This window comes from Talpa occidentalis, unplaced genomic scaffold, assembly GCF_014898055.3.
Source record: "Talpa occidentalis isolate TD23 unplaced genomic scaffold, MPIMG_talOcc4v2.1 talOcc4.11, whole genome shotgun sequence".
NCBI classification, from domain to species: domain Eukaryota; kingdom Metazoa; phylum Chordata; class Mammalia; order Eulipotyphla; family Talpidae; genus Talpa; species Talpa occidentalis.
The window spans coordinates 26,411,958-26,425,500 of NW_023601104.1; the positions used below are offsets into that span (position 1 = coordinate 26,411,958).

At 35.4% G+C, this 13,543-nt stretch overlaps 1 protein-coding gene across 7 annotated transcripts in view; it reads right to left on the reverse strand.

The window, feature by feature from the left end:
• The window catches only part of ICE2 (interactor of little elongation complex ELL subunit 2), a 69,790-nt gene that overhangs the window by 55,834 nt on the left and 413 nt on the right, over window positions 1-13,543 (reverse strand). For 5 of the 7 annotated variants that reach the window (XR_008549077.1, XR_008549076.1, XR_008549075.1 and 2 more), the window contains exons 2-5: window positions 12,815-12,949; window positions 11,040-11,144; window positions 4,414-4,675; window positions 3,367-3,486 (exon numbers count right to left, since the gene is read on the reverse strand). Coding sequence is in view for 4 of the 7 variants with exons in the window: in XM_037502613.2 (XP_037358510.1) it covers window positions 3,367-3,486; window positions 4,414-4,675; window positions 11,040-11,144; window positions 12,815-12,855 (528 nt within the window). In the remaining 3 variants the exon portion in view is untranslated. Of the gene's footprint in view, window positions 1-3,366; window positions 3,487-4,413; window positions 4,676-11,039; window positions 11,145-12,814; window positions 12,950-13,543 lie in introns of those variants that run through there. The other 2 variants (XM_037502615.2, XM_054687739.1) reach the window with 2 other exon arrangements.

A 13,543-nucleotide genomic window follows, 5' to 3' on the forward strand; every position in this document is an offset into this window, starting at 1 on the left:
ATAACCCTCTTTTTGGCTGGCATGTTGAGTCCTCTTCTTGCTCTTAACACCACAGGTCCCTAAATGCAGGATAAACATTCCTGATATGCTCCATGATCTTCAGAATTTATGACTCTATAAATTCTCCATACATGTGTTATTCACTTGACTTTTGCTTTGCTAACCTTCCCAATATTGGTTTGATGACTTATCCAGCCTGAGAAGAACCAAGAGGGGCAGAATTTCTTTTGTGGCCCAACAATATACTTACAATACATTTAACAAATGGTTAAGTCTATTATCCAATCTTAAAATGGAAGATAGCACAACATGGATGAGTCTTGAAAATATTATGCTAAGTAAAATAAATAAACCAGTCACAGAAAGACAATTATTTATGATTCCACTTATATGGGAGTAACCAGGATAGACAAATTCACAGATATAAAGTATAACAGTGGCAGCATGAGCTGAGAGGACAGGGGAACCTAAGTTCCTGTTTAAGGGGTTTGAAACAAAAAGAAACATTTTGGTCTTTGCCTGTTTCCTGATATATAGCTCCTACAACCTTGAGTCTCCTGAATGGCAGCAGTGTGTTTACATGCTAATGCCATGACTGGTGTCCCCTAGAGAGCTTCAGGATAAGAGATGGCAGCCAGAAAGAAAGCTGCCATTCTAAGGCATATTAAAAAGTTGGAACTTTCCATCCCACTTTCTGACCTCTAGGAAGAGTGGGGACTAAAGATTCAGCCAAACACCAAAAGCCAGTAAGTTAACAAACACACCTATAAAATGAAACCTTCATAATAAAGCCCTAAATGATGGGATTCCCTCATATACCTTATTCTATGCATCTGTCTCGCATTTGGCAATTCCTGTATTGTATTTAAAATAAACTGGAAATAGCAAAGCACTTTCCTGAGTTCTACAAGGTATTCCAGCAAACTAAGGAACCAGGGCCTATGAAGCTATTGCAGCCACTGCAGCACAAGTTTGATCCCAGGCCAGGGAGCTAAACCACATGGTGCAGCAGAGGTCTCCTGTCTCGCCTGCTGCTCCCTTCAGCAGTGTATTTCAGTAGATTTGCCTGTTCTGTTCACCACTCTGTCTCTGGTGAATCCTCTCACCATCCCGCACCTCTGGCCTGTACCCTAGTTCTTGTGTGCACAAATAAATATTGAGGAAAAAAAATAAGGAACCAGAGCAGGAAGTCATGGGGACCTTCAACTTACAGTCAGTCAGTCAGAAGTAGAGGTGAAAACCCAGGCTTTGCAACTGGTGTCTGAAGTGGGGACAGTCTTGTGGTACTGAGTTATGAATCTAACATAATACTGAGTGAAAGAAGACACAAAGGAATTCTGTTCAAATAAAATTCAAAAACAGGTAAAAGAGAAGTTGAAGAACTCCGCCTCCTCACCCCCACCCCTCAAAGGCATGAGACTTAGCAACAAAGGGAAAGAGATTATCTCTTCAAGGAGGGAGAATGTAATTATCTGGGAGGGGACATAGAGCCTTCTGGGATACAGGCCAGAGGTAGGGGGCGAGAGGATTCACCAGAGACAAGAGCGGGGAACAGAACAGGCAGATCTACTGAAATACACTGCTAAGGGGAGCAGCAGGTGAGATAGGAGAGGTCTGCTGCACCATGTGGGTCAGCCCCCTGCAGGCTGGGGATTGAACTCATGTGGTGCTACAGTAGCTACTGATGGCTTCATAGTGCTGCAACTTAACCCCTTGTGCCACCCAGGAAGCCCCCCAGTAGGTATATTTCTTAAAATTTTTTAAACAGTAAGAAAAAATTTAGAAAAATATTAGTGAGCCTCTGGAGTAGTGATATAAAATGTAAATTAGATAAAATGTGCCGCCAAGTTAGTCTGGCTAAAAAACAAGACTTAATTCTAAGTATTGGCTACCTAATAATGAACTTTGTTAATAAGCATATTTATATCTACTAAACAGATAATTAAATTGCACACTTATTGTGTGTCAGGCATTATTCTAGTCGTTGGAAACCCAGCAGTGAGAAAATAGTACTAACACATAGGTGCTGTGGAGAAAGACAATAAAAAACAAAAAAACTATGGTGAGGTTAATACAGAGGGTGACAATATTTTTAACAGGGTAATGAGAATCACCCTCATTATAGTTAACATCTGAATAAAAAAGAAATCAAGGAACTAATCTATGCAGATATATGGGGAACAGTTTGCCAGAAAGGTGGGACTAGCCAAAGACCTTACAAGAGGACCAGGTTTGGTATATTCAAGAAACACAGAGGCCAATAGGCTGGTATGAGCTGAGAACAAGATAAAGCAGGATGGGGCAGGAGTGATCATGTAGTCCACTGTAGAACTTTGTAAAGGCTGTCTCTTACTGAGCAACACACAAAATCATTTTAAACCAGTGGAATGAAGGGATTTGATTTATGTCTTAGAATCATCACTCTGGGTCATTTCAAAGGCATTATTAAAACAGCAACAGCTACCAGTTCCTCTTCCTTACAGAAAAATGACACACTATTTGAGTATATCATATTTATGTTCAGAGAAAATAAAAACAGAATTCTTCCTTTAACTTAAAAATACCATCCTTCTGGTTCATATTAACAAACAGAATTTTACTTTGCAGATTTATTTTTTTAGCACATAAGTAATACTGTCTGAGCTTCCCAATTTATAGTGACTACATATTGTTTTTAATCGTGGTAACAGACACACAAAACATAGTAAGCATTTTACATTCAGAGGTGTTAAATGTAATACATTGTGCATGGTGACAGGTTTTAAAGATTTAAAAAATTTTCAGAGTGAAGTTGGTGTTTGTAGATGAACACTACTATAAAATATAAATTAACAGTTACTATGTAAGTAGTCTAAATTTCTCCCACGCCCACTGAATGATGGTAGGATACAAGGTAGAATAATTTACATGCTTTACTATTAAATTGACATGAATGATTCAAGAACTCATGGTTGAAATGTGGGGGCAGAGTACCATGAAGATAATAAATACAAATTTATGTGACTAAATTCGATAGGATCTGTCAGATTTAAGGGCCCGGATAGTTGCTTAAACACATATTCTTTCACAAAGGAGATCAGGACATCAGACCAAAGCACCCAAGTGTGTAAAATTTAATTCTCAAATACTTAGTTGAAGCAGTAAAAGAAAATAAATATGAATAGCTATAGCACATGATTTTGTAGTGCATTTCTAATACTTAAATACACGGTGAATAAAGAACTTACATACAATTTGGTCTCTGAATTGGTAATACTGACATTTTCGTATATTTTTTACAGAATCATCACACATTTTAGAATGCTGTTATTGCCTATTTACTTTGTAGTTTATGTAAATGTGACTTTTTTTTTTTTTTTTTTTTACCTCTGTGAAGAGACGGGCATCATCAGATAGCATATTATAATCCTGTGCACATTTCTTTGCAGAATTCTGCAAAAACTTGAGGAATTCAGTAACTTCTTCATTCACGTGTTTTTTCATATCCTGAATTTTTAAAAAGTAGATGTCTTAGAATAGGAAGCTTGGTTAAAACACAATCACTGCTTTTATAATTTGGACTCAGAGAATCATTAGTATCATATCCAAAATAGAAACCACAAAGAAAAACTTAAAATTACTACATAACAATGACAAGTTCCACAAAAACAGAAAAGTAAATGACTAATGTTACAATACATGGTCAAGAATAAGCCTACTTTATAAAATACTTTTAATTATTATACAATTAGACTAAAACCACAGTGGAAATATGGGCAAATAGAAAAGAGGAAATAGAAATAGCTTATAAACACTTGGAAAATATTTATTTTCATTAGTCATCACTGTAAATGAAACTAATGAAAACAAGAAATTACCATTCTTCCCATACCAAATTAAAGGCAAAAGAGGTAATTCTAGTATTAATGAAGATATTTTAAAAAGTTTTCATACAACAGTGGTATGAACAGATTGGCTAAAATTTTTTACACAACAGTTTACACATGTATAATTGCAGATGAAACCCTTAAAAAGTGTAAGTTTTGATTAAGCTGTTCTATTTTTAAGAATTTATCTTTAGAGAGCAAACATACACATGAACAGAGTTTGCAACCAAGATGTTCAGCATAGCATCATTTATATAACTGAGAACTTCAAAACTTTAAGGAATAGACAACTTAAAATTGCTCCGGTAAATTATGCAAAGTCCTATTGCTAGCACTTTAAGACTAACTGGAGTAAAACTGCTCAAAACTAGAGCAAAATGCCTATATTGTGATAGAAGCAACAAAAGAATTAATGCATCAAGGCTCCATTAAGCTCCTTAAATTTTTCATTTTTGTTAATATGATTGCACCTACAAGTAAAAAGCAAATTTAAAGTATTTCCTGATTTTTAATATATTTTACTGATGCTAAAGAACAGAATACATACCAAATATTGTAAGTAGTCATTTTTATTTATTCCAATAGCTTTAGAATTTGCAGGCATTTTGGCATATTTAGCCAATAATTCCACATAATTCCTCTGCTCTCTCTGTGAGAAACGAGAGAAACGAGGATAAGGAACTCTTGGTTTTGGAAGAAGGACCATTCCAATTGTGGTTTTAACTTTTTCCTTTGCTTGAGTTGCTGAACTAACTGCCGGTTCATTTTCTACAGAACTTGCTGAGATATTCAAATTTTCTCCTATACGTCTGGAAAAAAAAATACAATTTACAAATATGTGCTTTTCACATGAAGATTACTATCATGGAACTTCATGAGTCTCAATCACCAGGGATAATATAGCATGATTAACACAGTGAATTCTGGATTATTATCTAACTCTGCCACCTGCATTTTGATGTTTAGTCATTTGGTGTAAATTAAGTATTATGTAGGATAAGTTCACATTACAAGCTTACCTTCTATTATCTGACAGAGAAGAGACATTATCCTTAGACAAGTTATTTAATTTGCAAGTTTTTCCCCTTTATTAAAGGGGTAAATCATTCTTGTCCATTATATATGCAGGTATTTCATGTTTATATTTTATTACAATGCAAGTTGTTTTTTAATGCTTAAATTCTTCATAAGATGTATCAGTTAATAGTGAGCAAAAGTTACTAACAGGATATGATGGGATCACAAACTCGAAGTTAACAAAGTCACTGACAATCTAGTCTGGTTTCCTGTGCTTTACTATCTCGAGAATGAAAAAGAAAATTCCAACACTGTGCGCTTTATTTTATGGAAGCAAGAGTGGCTTTGAAAAAGTTGTATAATCCCCTATCACTTATGTACAAAGCTCAGTCATTAGAAATGCCTTTATGCCTTCTGTGAATGTAAAAGAAAAATCTTGGCTTACCCATAATGCAATACACTAGAGAAGAAAATGGTGAGGAGCTAGATATCCTGATATCATACTTGTTCATAAAATGCTATTCCCAACTTTTTATAATCACTTTGTCACCCCAATTAATGTATAATGCAAATTTCTTATCGTGTTCATAACCTGCCTCTATTCTTCCTAGTCAGCTGTCATCTGTATTTTTACATAAAGTCTATACATACAAAAATGACATTCTTAAATCTCTACAGCTCTAATTTTCACCACAGTAATTGGTCCCTATTTGATTCAAAATTACACGATAATCCAAGAGAATGAGAAACTAATGATAAGGATGCAAATCTGCTGATTCACACTTCATTTCTCCATTCATTAATATTTACTAAATGACTCTAAGTGACTACCACACACCTCCCTATTTGAGTATTAGAGCTACAGCCAACATTAAGCATGATACATTCACCACTATCTAAGATTATTTATGATCAAGTAGGTAAGATGAGTGGAAAAGAATGAAAAGTGGTAGACAGATAGAGACAGATACAGATATATAAATACATCAATACATGTGACTACATGGAAATACTGAATAGGTGACTGAGGAGAATCCTAAAGACACTGAGATGAAGGATTAAGAGAAAAAAAGAGGAAGAGAAATAGCCAAAGCAGCATTTCTTACTATTGACAGTATCAGTTCCCTCAGGGATTTTTAGAAACCTATGGCTGCATCTGGTTTGTCATTAAAGAGGCAGAGAATTAAAGGCACTTAGAGTGAAGAATACTACATGCCTGTGCTAAATGTTAGTGACCTTTATGATATTCAAAGGTCCCTTCAGGCTTTCTTTTATCTTCCACAAGTAAGTCTGGTCTGTTATTATCTTAACAATACATTTTATTCTCTTTTGTTTTTCCCAGGACTTTCTTACGGTACACTTTATCTTCTCTGAAATCCAACTTTATTTATTTTAGCTGATTTACCTGACTACTTCATTTATCTTCTGCTGCATGTTGCAATGGTATATATGTAAATACATAATAACATACAAATTATAACATACACTATTTTCCTTTTTTTCACACTTATATATCTAGGACATTAAAGTTCTTAAGTATTTGATATGTGGTTAATATCTATGAATTTCAATTCAGGCTAGCAAAGGAAGAGTTTTATTTCTTACAAATATCTGTTATTAAAAGCAGAAGGCTTCAGCCTGATAAGAGTGAGAATTATCTAGCTAGGTCTGTGTTGGACAAAGGATACACTAAGCCTCATCCAGAAATACCACTCATTTGTCTATACTAGAATATGGCAAAAATTCCAAAATTGTTAGAAAAGGATATAGATACCAAAATAAAGCAGGAGCTTCACGACACTCTCTTAGAGCTAAACTATGGGTAAAAAAATCAATCAAGGGAGTTAGTGAGTGAGTGGGAAAAGAATTTTGGATATTGGGGCCTCCCTGGTGGTTCCAAGGGTTAAGTTTCAGCACTATGAAGCTATCCACAGCCACTGCAGCACAAGTTCGATCCCTGGCCATGGAGCTGACCCACATGGCGCATCAGACCTCGCCTGTCTTGCTGCTGCTCCCTTCAGCAGTGTATTTCAGTCAATCCACCTGAATCCTCTCATTGTCCTCCCACCCCCTGCACCTCTGGTTTGTACCCTAGTTCTTGTATGCATAAATAAATCTTTAAAAAAAGAATTTTGGAAATTAAAATAAGGATGCTTAGGCTGACTTTGAAAATAATACAGATGAAAGAAGACATACTTAGCCACTAAAGTTTCTCCAATAACTGTATGAAAATAAGCATATTTTAGGTTAACAAAATGAATATTAACTGCTGATCTTGGGAGAAATGTATTACAGCAAATTGATTTCTCACTAGAAAATGTCGTGAGAGTTATTCAAACCTAACGGTATTGTGTCCGCATCTCTTAACAATACTGCTTCACAGCTGTCTCTCTGAATATGAGAACATGTCTGTCCTTGTGGCACAAACTGGCAAATTTAATTAAGCTGCTGCAGCAACAAGATGCTGACTCAGATATGTCAGAGTGGGAATGTCAAGAAATTCTAGCAGTTTAAATTGGCTACATTCAGCAAAGAATGAAATGGCAGCACATCAAGATCATTTCCATGTGCAGTGCTGTCAAAATCTTCATCAGGGTGTAAGCCAAAAGCATCTGACAGGGTTTCTCTATCCACATTTACAGCATTATATTTTATTTCTGTTGATGGTTTGAAGTTTTTCCTCTTCATTTTGTTAACTACCCATTTTCTTCTTTTTACCTAAAGTTTCTAATTAAAAAAAAAAGGCTGAATTCAAACTTAGTTTCTTATATTGTCTACTGGTTTCAGTAGTTTCTTTAAAATATTTGGAAATGGGGCCTAAAGACTCCATCTAAAGTCTACTCTACATCCTCTGAATACAATTTACTTTTTTTTAATTAAACATGTTAAAATTTCTCATAATCTTTTGCAAGTTGAAGCTTTCTCCCTGTTGGCTTAAAACTCAATTATAGGTAACTACAACCAGAAACTTAAATTTAAAAAAAGGTAAGTGTTCACCCCAGGTCAAGGGATACAAGTTGAATAAAAACCTCTTTTTGTGGAAAAAGCATAATTAAAAGTTATCATTATTTTCCCAAAATATCTCAGAAAACACAAAAAAATAGAAAATCAGCAACAATAAAAATTTTACATTCTTCCTAGTTTTTCCATCAAGAAAACAATTTTAAGTTAATAGTCTGAAAATCCATTTCTTACTCTAACAGAACTTAAGGTTGGCACAAAAGGCTAGAAACACACCTTGTGTCTACCCTTTTTCTATACTAAGAGTTCAACTATACTACTGTTTCATGGGTACAGAAATCTATAGTCTAAGAAAAAACCTTTAGAAGTTAGATGTACCCAATTGCCAGCAAGATGTCCTCTCCCACACATAATCCAAACTACATCCCACATTGGGATATACTGAAGAGCAGACTAGAAAAGAACCATTAAAATTATTAAGAAGGATGAAGGATAAATTATTAATGGCAGGATGAAGATTATATCAGAAATTTTTCATCTGGAAAGATGAAGGCTGAGATAAAAGTCCATGGCAAAATTTGTTTTTAAAAAGATACATGTTCACTAAACACCAGCACACTAGAATTTTTAGGCATTCTTTGATTCAAATAAATAAAAGCGATGATTTAATAATTTTTTTAAGAAATTAGTCATCTGCAAGAAATGATACAAGTTAAATAACAGAAATAGCTTTTAAAAAGTACCCGCAGATGCACATTCATAAAGTCTCTATTCTTATTGTCTTGACCTTCTATAGCTGATATCAGAAAAGACATTACAATTAGGTACTTTGGAGAGATGTTTCCTCTGAAATTAACTCATTGAAACATTTTTGAAATTGTCTCTTTACCACAACTTATGTTTACTTTTACATGAACCTATCTATTCATTTGATGGAATCAACAAAGCACTTATTTAATGTTTTTAATAGTAATCTGGCAATACAGTCTTGTGTCACTTAATGACATTTCAGTAAATAACAAACGTCATATATGACAGTGGTCCCAAAAGACAATACCATATAGCCTATGTGTGTAGCAGACTATACCATCTAGGTTTGTGTATTTATACTCTATAGTGTTCATATAATGAAACTGCCTACTCACACATTTTTTCAAAAACATCCCCAACATTAGGTGGCACATGACTATCATCAAGGTAAAAAACAATAATATATATCCTTTACTTATAAGAACTTATCCTAATTATACTAACACAAGTATAAAAAGGAGGCTTACTATAATAGTAAAGGAATGGAAACAATCTAAACAAATACTAACAGTCCAGACATTACATGTTTCAACAACTGATTATTATATAGCTATTACAAAAATGAGGTCAATCTATATACACTCATATGAAAAGATCAGCAGATTATCGAGGGGGAAGCACAATGCAGAATATCATACATAGAATGCTTCCACTGTGTAAAGAGGGGTATTTTAATGTAAGTGTGCATTATAATATACGTATACCAATTGCACGCTGAATTGATTCTGCAGACACGTCATCAAAGGTTCAGATTCAGAGGTTGGGCTGAGGAACCAAAAAATTATTTTTTAAAAGCTCCAAAGGGGGCCTCCCTGGTGGCGCAAGGGGTTAGGATGCAACCTATGAAGCTGTCCACAGCCAGTGCAGCACAAGTTCGATCCCCCGGCCAGCCAGGGAGAAACCCACATAGCACATCAGACCTCTCCTGACTCGCCTGCTGCTCCCCTCAGCAGGGTATTTCAGTCAATCTGCCTGTTCTGTTCCCCAATCTGTCTCTGGTGAATCCTCTCACCCCCTACACCTCTGGCCTATACCCCAGCTCTTGTATGCATACATAAATAAATCTTTAAAAAACAAATAAATAAATAAATAAATAAAAGCTCCAAAGGATCTAATGACGACTAAGGTAGCAAAAGAAACATCACAATAACCAGAAAACTGGAAGAAGGAGATTATTTTCAGAATCAAGAGCTCACTGATAATCTCCAATGGAGAAATATTAGTGGACTAGTGAGTATGAAGCCAGGAGGGAACATGTTTAGTGAAAGCAAGTACACTGGAATATAGTGTGAAGGGAAGTTTTTTAAACCTTTTAAAAAATCTATTCTGCCAATCTGTCTTTTGACTCAAGAGCTTAATATATTTAATTATTTCAAGAGAAGGATTTTATATTGCCATTTTGTTAATTGCTTTCTATATGTCTTAAAGCTTTTTTGTTCCTCATTTCTTCCCAGCAAACACATACATATATTTAAAGAAGTCTAAGGGCAAATGAGAGAAGGAATAAGAAGCTAACTAAAAGGAAACACATTCAAGTGTGTGACTGAAGATACAGTAAGAGGGGCTGCTAACAGAAAGGGGAGTAACCAGGCAGGAAAAGACAGGACTCTATTCCATGCAGAGTTTGGAAATATACTTCTTTCATTGCAAAAGGAGAGAAGGATGATATAAATGTTGTGCTCCCCAAGTGGAGCTCCCTAATTCTTCATTTGGGGTATTTATACTCCTTTCTAGTAAATCCAATTACTTTCCATCCACAAAGGAGTCATCCACAAAAGAGTAGTAATGATCAAATACAAAGAAGAGCTGCTATAGGCATGGGAATAATAAGAGGGGAAAAAATTATCACTTACTGGGTACTTTCATACCAGAGACAAAGAAAATTTCTGGGAATTTGGTAGTAGTGTATATATATGAAACTATAAAATATGCCATCTAACAAAAAATTTCAATCTCCATGAATTTCTCTTATGCAAATTACAAAAAGTTTGTCAATGCATTTTTTTATAATTACAGAAAAAGAAAACACAAACATTTTGCAATACAAGACTAACTAAATAAATGTTTACCTATATAGTGAAGCAATATGCAACCATTAAGAACACTGAGCAGTAGGTAGGCATATAGGGAGATACACAAAATATTATCTTAAAAGAAAAAAGGCAATGCAAAACAGTTTTAAGTACTTATACTGTTACTGTATGATCCAATCTTAGGTATACACACATGCACAGAGGAAGATCTGAAAAGAGATATGCCAAGAGTAGTTGTCTTTAGGTACTGGATGCTTCTAATTTCTAATTATGGATACAGGTAGATATAAAACTTCAACTCACAGAAAAAAGCAATCAAATATGGAAATAAATAACCAAATAAACATATTACCTGTTTGACAAAATAAACAGTTCTTTTAAACTCGAAGCCATGGAATGATCTTTATAATTTTCTCGAGAGAAAAATGTCTTCAGGCCATTTTTGGGGGAAATATCCCTGTGAAACAAAAGTAATTTACTTGCATTTAACAATTCAAACTCTCATGCTAGATTAAGCATCATCACGATACAGTTATAATTCATAACTATAAGCCCTCTACTCCCCCTTTCCCAGATAATCACCTCTTAATAGCGTTTATTTCATATATCAGATATGTGAGTTTAGATGTTTTACTTCTTGGATAACTTTTAGCCTAGGCCCATTCTGATACTCACCAATTCCCATAAGCAGCCTGCCATTTTTCTTTCACACCCAATTAAATGTCAGAAACACTTAAGAGTTGAAAACAGAACAGACTGAAGTACAAAAAGGAGTCTGTCAGGACCAGGGTTTACCTCTATCTCTGTGGTATATTATTAAGATGTTTGATTGCTAAATGAGAACATCTCAACCTATCTTTGTTTCATGCACTACTATGCCAGGTAAAGAGAAACAACAAAAGATATTTTGTTAATTTAGCAAATATGATAAATGATGTGCACTTGTGAAAGCCCTTTCTCAGGTCATGTATGATTTTCCATTAACATTATAATTAATTTAGAGACTAATAAATTATAGTCAAATGGTTTCCATTACAGTAAACATGCAATAAGTGCTGGTTAAAGAATTTAAATGTACAACATTGTGAACCACTAATCTAGGAAGGACAAAGATTATCAGGATTCTGTGGAAAATGGTAGTTCTGGAAAGGCTCTGAAACACCTTTGGTTTCACAGTGTCAGTGGCATAGAAGAGCATCTGCGCTGCACCTGAACACATACTTTATGGCAAGAAACAAAGACACATGCTTTATAAAACTTGCAAAGGGAACAATTTAAGCAAATGGCTACTTCTAACTGAACCATTCCCAAAATGGGAAATTTCAGCATATTTGCTCCATACTAATTTTTTAAAGAGGTGTTTATCCAAAAAACTATAATTAAAGTATACATGGTAAAATGTGGATGTTGTATTTGCTATACACCAGTGTATTTCCTTATTACTTGTTATAGTACTGTATCTGTACATCTCATTAAATTCTCAGGTTTCTGCATATCATACTAAAGAACTCAAAGGCCTCAAGGCAACAATGCTCAAAGGAGCACTGTTTGCAATAAATGAGTACTTCTTGAGCACATACTGATTCTTTGAATCAGGTACTTAATTATCTTTGTAATCTCTTGCGACTTTTGTAGCAAAGAGTAGAGGCTCAGTAAATTTGTGAAACTGACCTAAAGCAGCACATGTATTAGTGCTCTAAAGTACATGCTTAATGGAGTCCTCTAGTTGCAAAGCTCTCAAACACTTCTGAAACACAGTCTATAACAAAAAAGAGGTTTGTCTGTTTTTAAACAAGCTCTTTTAATTACTTGTGCAGAAATGGGCAAGGTTCTTGAATACAAGAAAATGCCAATATCCTCTCTAAGAGACCAACAATAAATATAAGATGGAATTATATACCTAGTAACAATATGAATACTGAATTGGCTTTAGGAAAGGAAATGTGGTCAGCTATAACTCAGTCATGCTCAGGGTACGAAAATGACAACAGGGTAAATTCTGTGACCCTGAATTCAGATGTTCTTTCTCTTTTCTCCAAATGTCTCCAGGCCAGAAAGCTCCCTTCCAAATCTGGCTAGTAACCCCTTTCAATCCTATTTAGGGGACTACAAATTGATGTAACTCACCAGTTGAGCCTTGGTTCACCCATGGCCATCAGGGAGCTCATATTCCTAGATTTCTGCTTCACTTTAGCTTACAATTCTGTTGCCTAGCTCTGGCGCAGACTTCAACTGGCAGGATTTCTCCAGAATCTAGCTCAACTGAAAGGAAAACAAAAGGGCAAAATCAACTACCCTCAATTAACACCTGCCCTCAATTAACACGAACACTTAAATGGACAAAGGAATATTCCCAAGGTTCTTTGTAGCAAAGCAGCAATGCTCATGTAGGATGAATTCTCCTTCATTTAACTTCCCCAAGGAATGCCATTATCAAGACACTGAGAAAATAAGCGCCCAAACAGAACAAATGCTCAGGGCTTACAAAGTGGACCACTTACAGCATGGAGCTGTAAGTCTTCAGTCTGCTTCCCTCCACTCCCTTACTGCCCATTGTAATCTTGCTTCAGTTTCCCCAACCATACACCATTATGGGACAGATTTTGGCCAGCAACGACGGACAAAAGCTATTTCAAGGTTATCAAGAACGAGAACCTCCTATCTGAGGAAACTGAGCTTAAAGCAACCAGAGTGACCTTTCACAGCATCACTTAGAGGCATGACCGGAGACTACACATCTGGCGTGGCCACTCCGCGTTCAGGGCTTCCCCCCAGCAAACCGATAAAGTGAAATGTGATAAACTAGCAGTGAACTTTAGGAGTCGGTGCGTTGGTCCTGAAAGGCTCCCAGTTAAT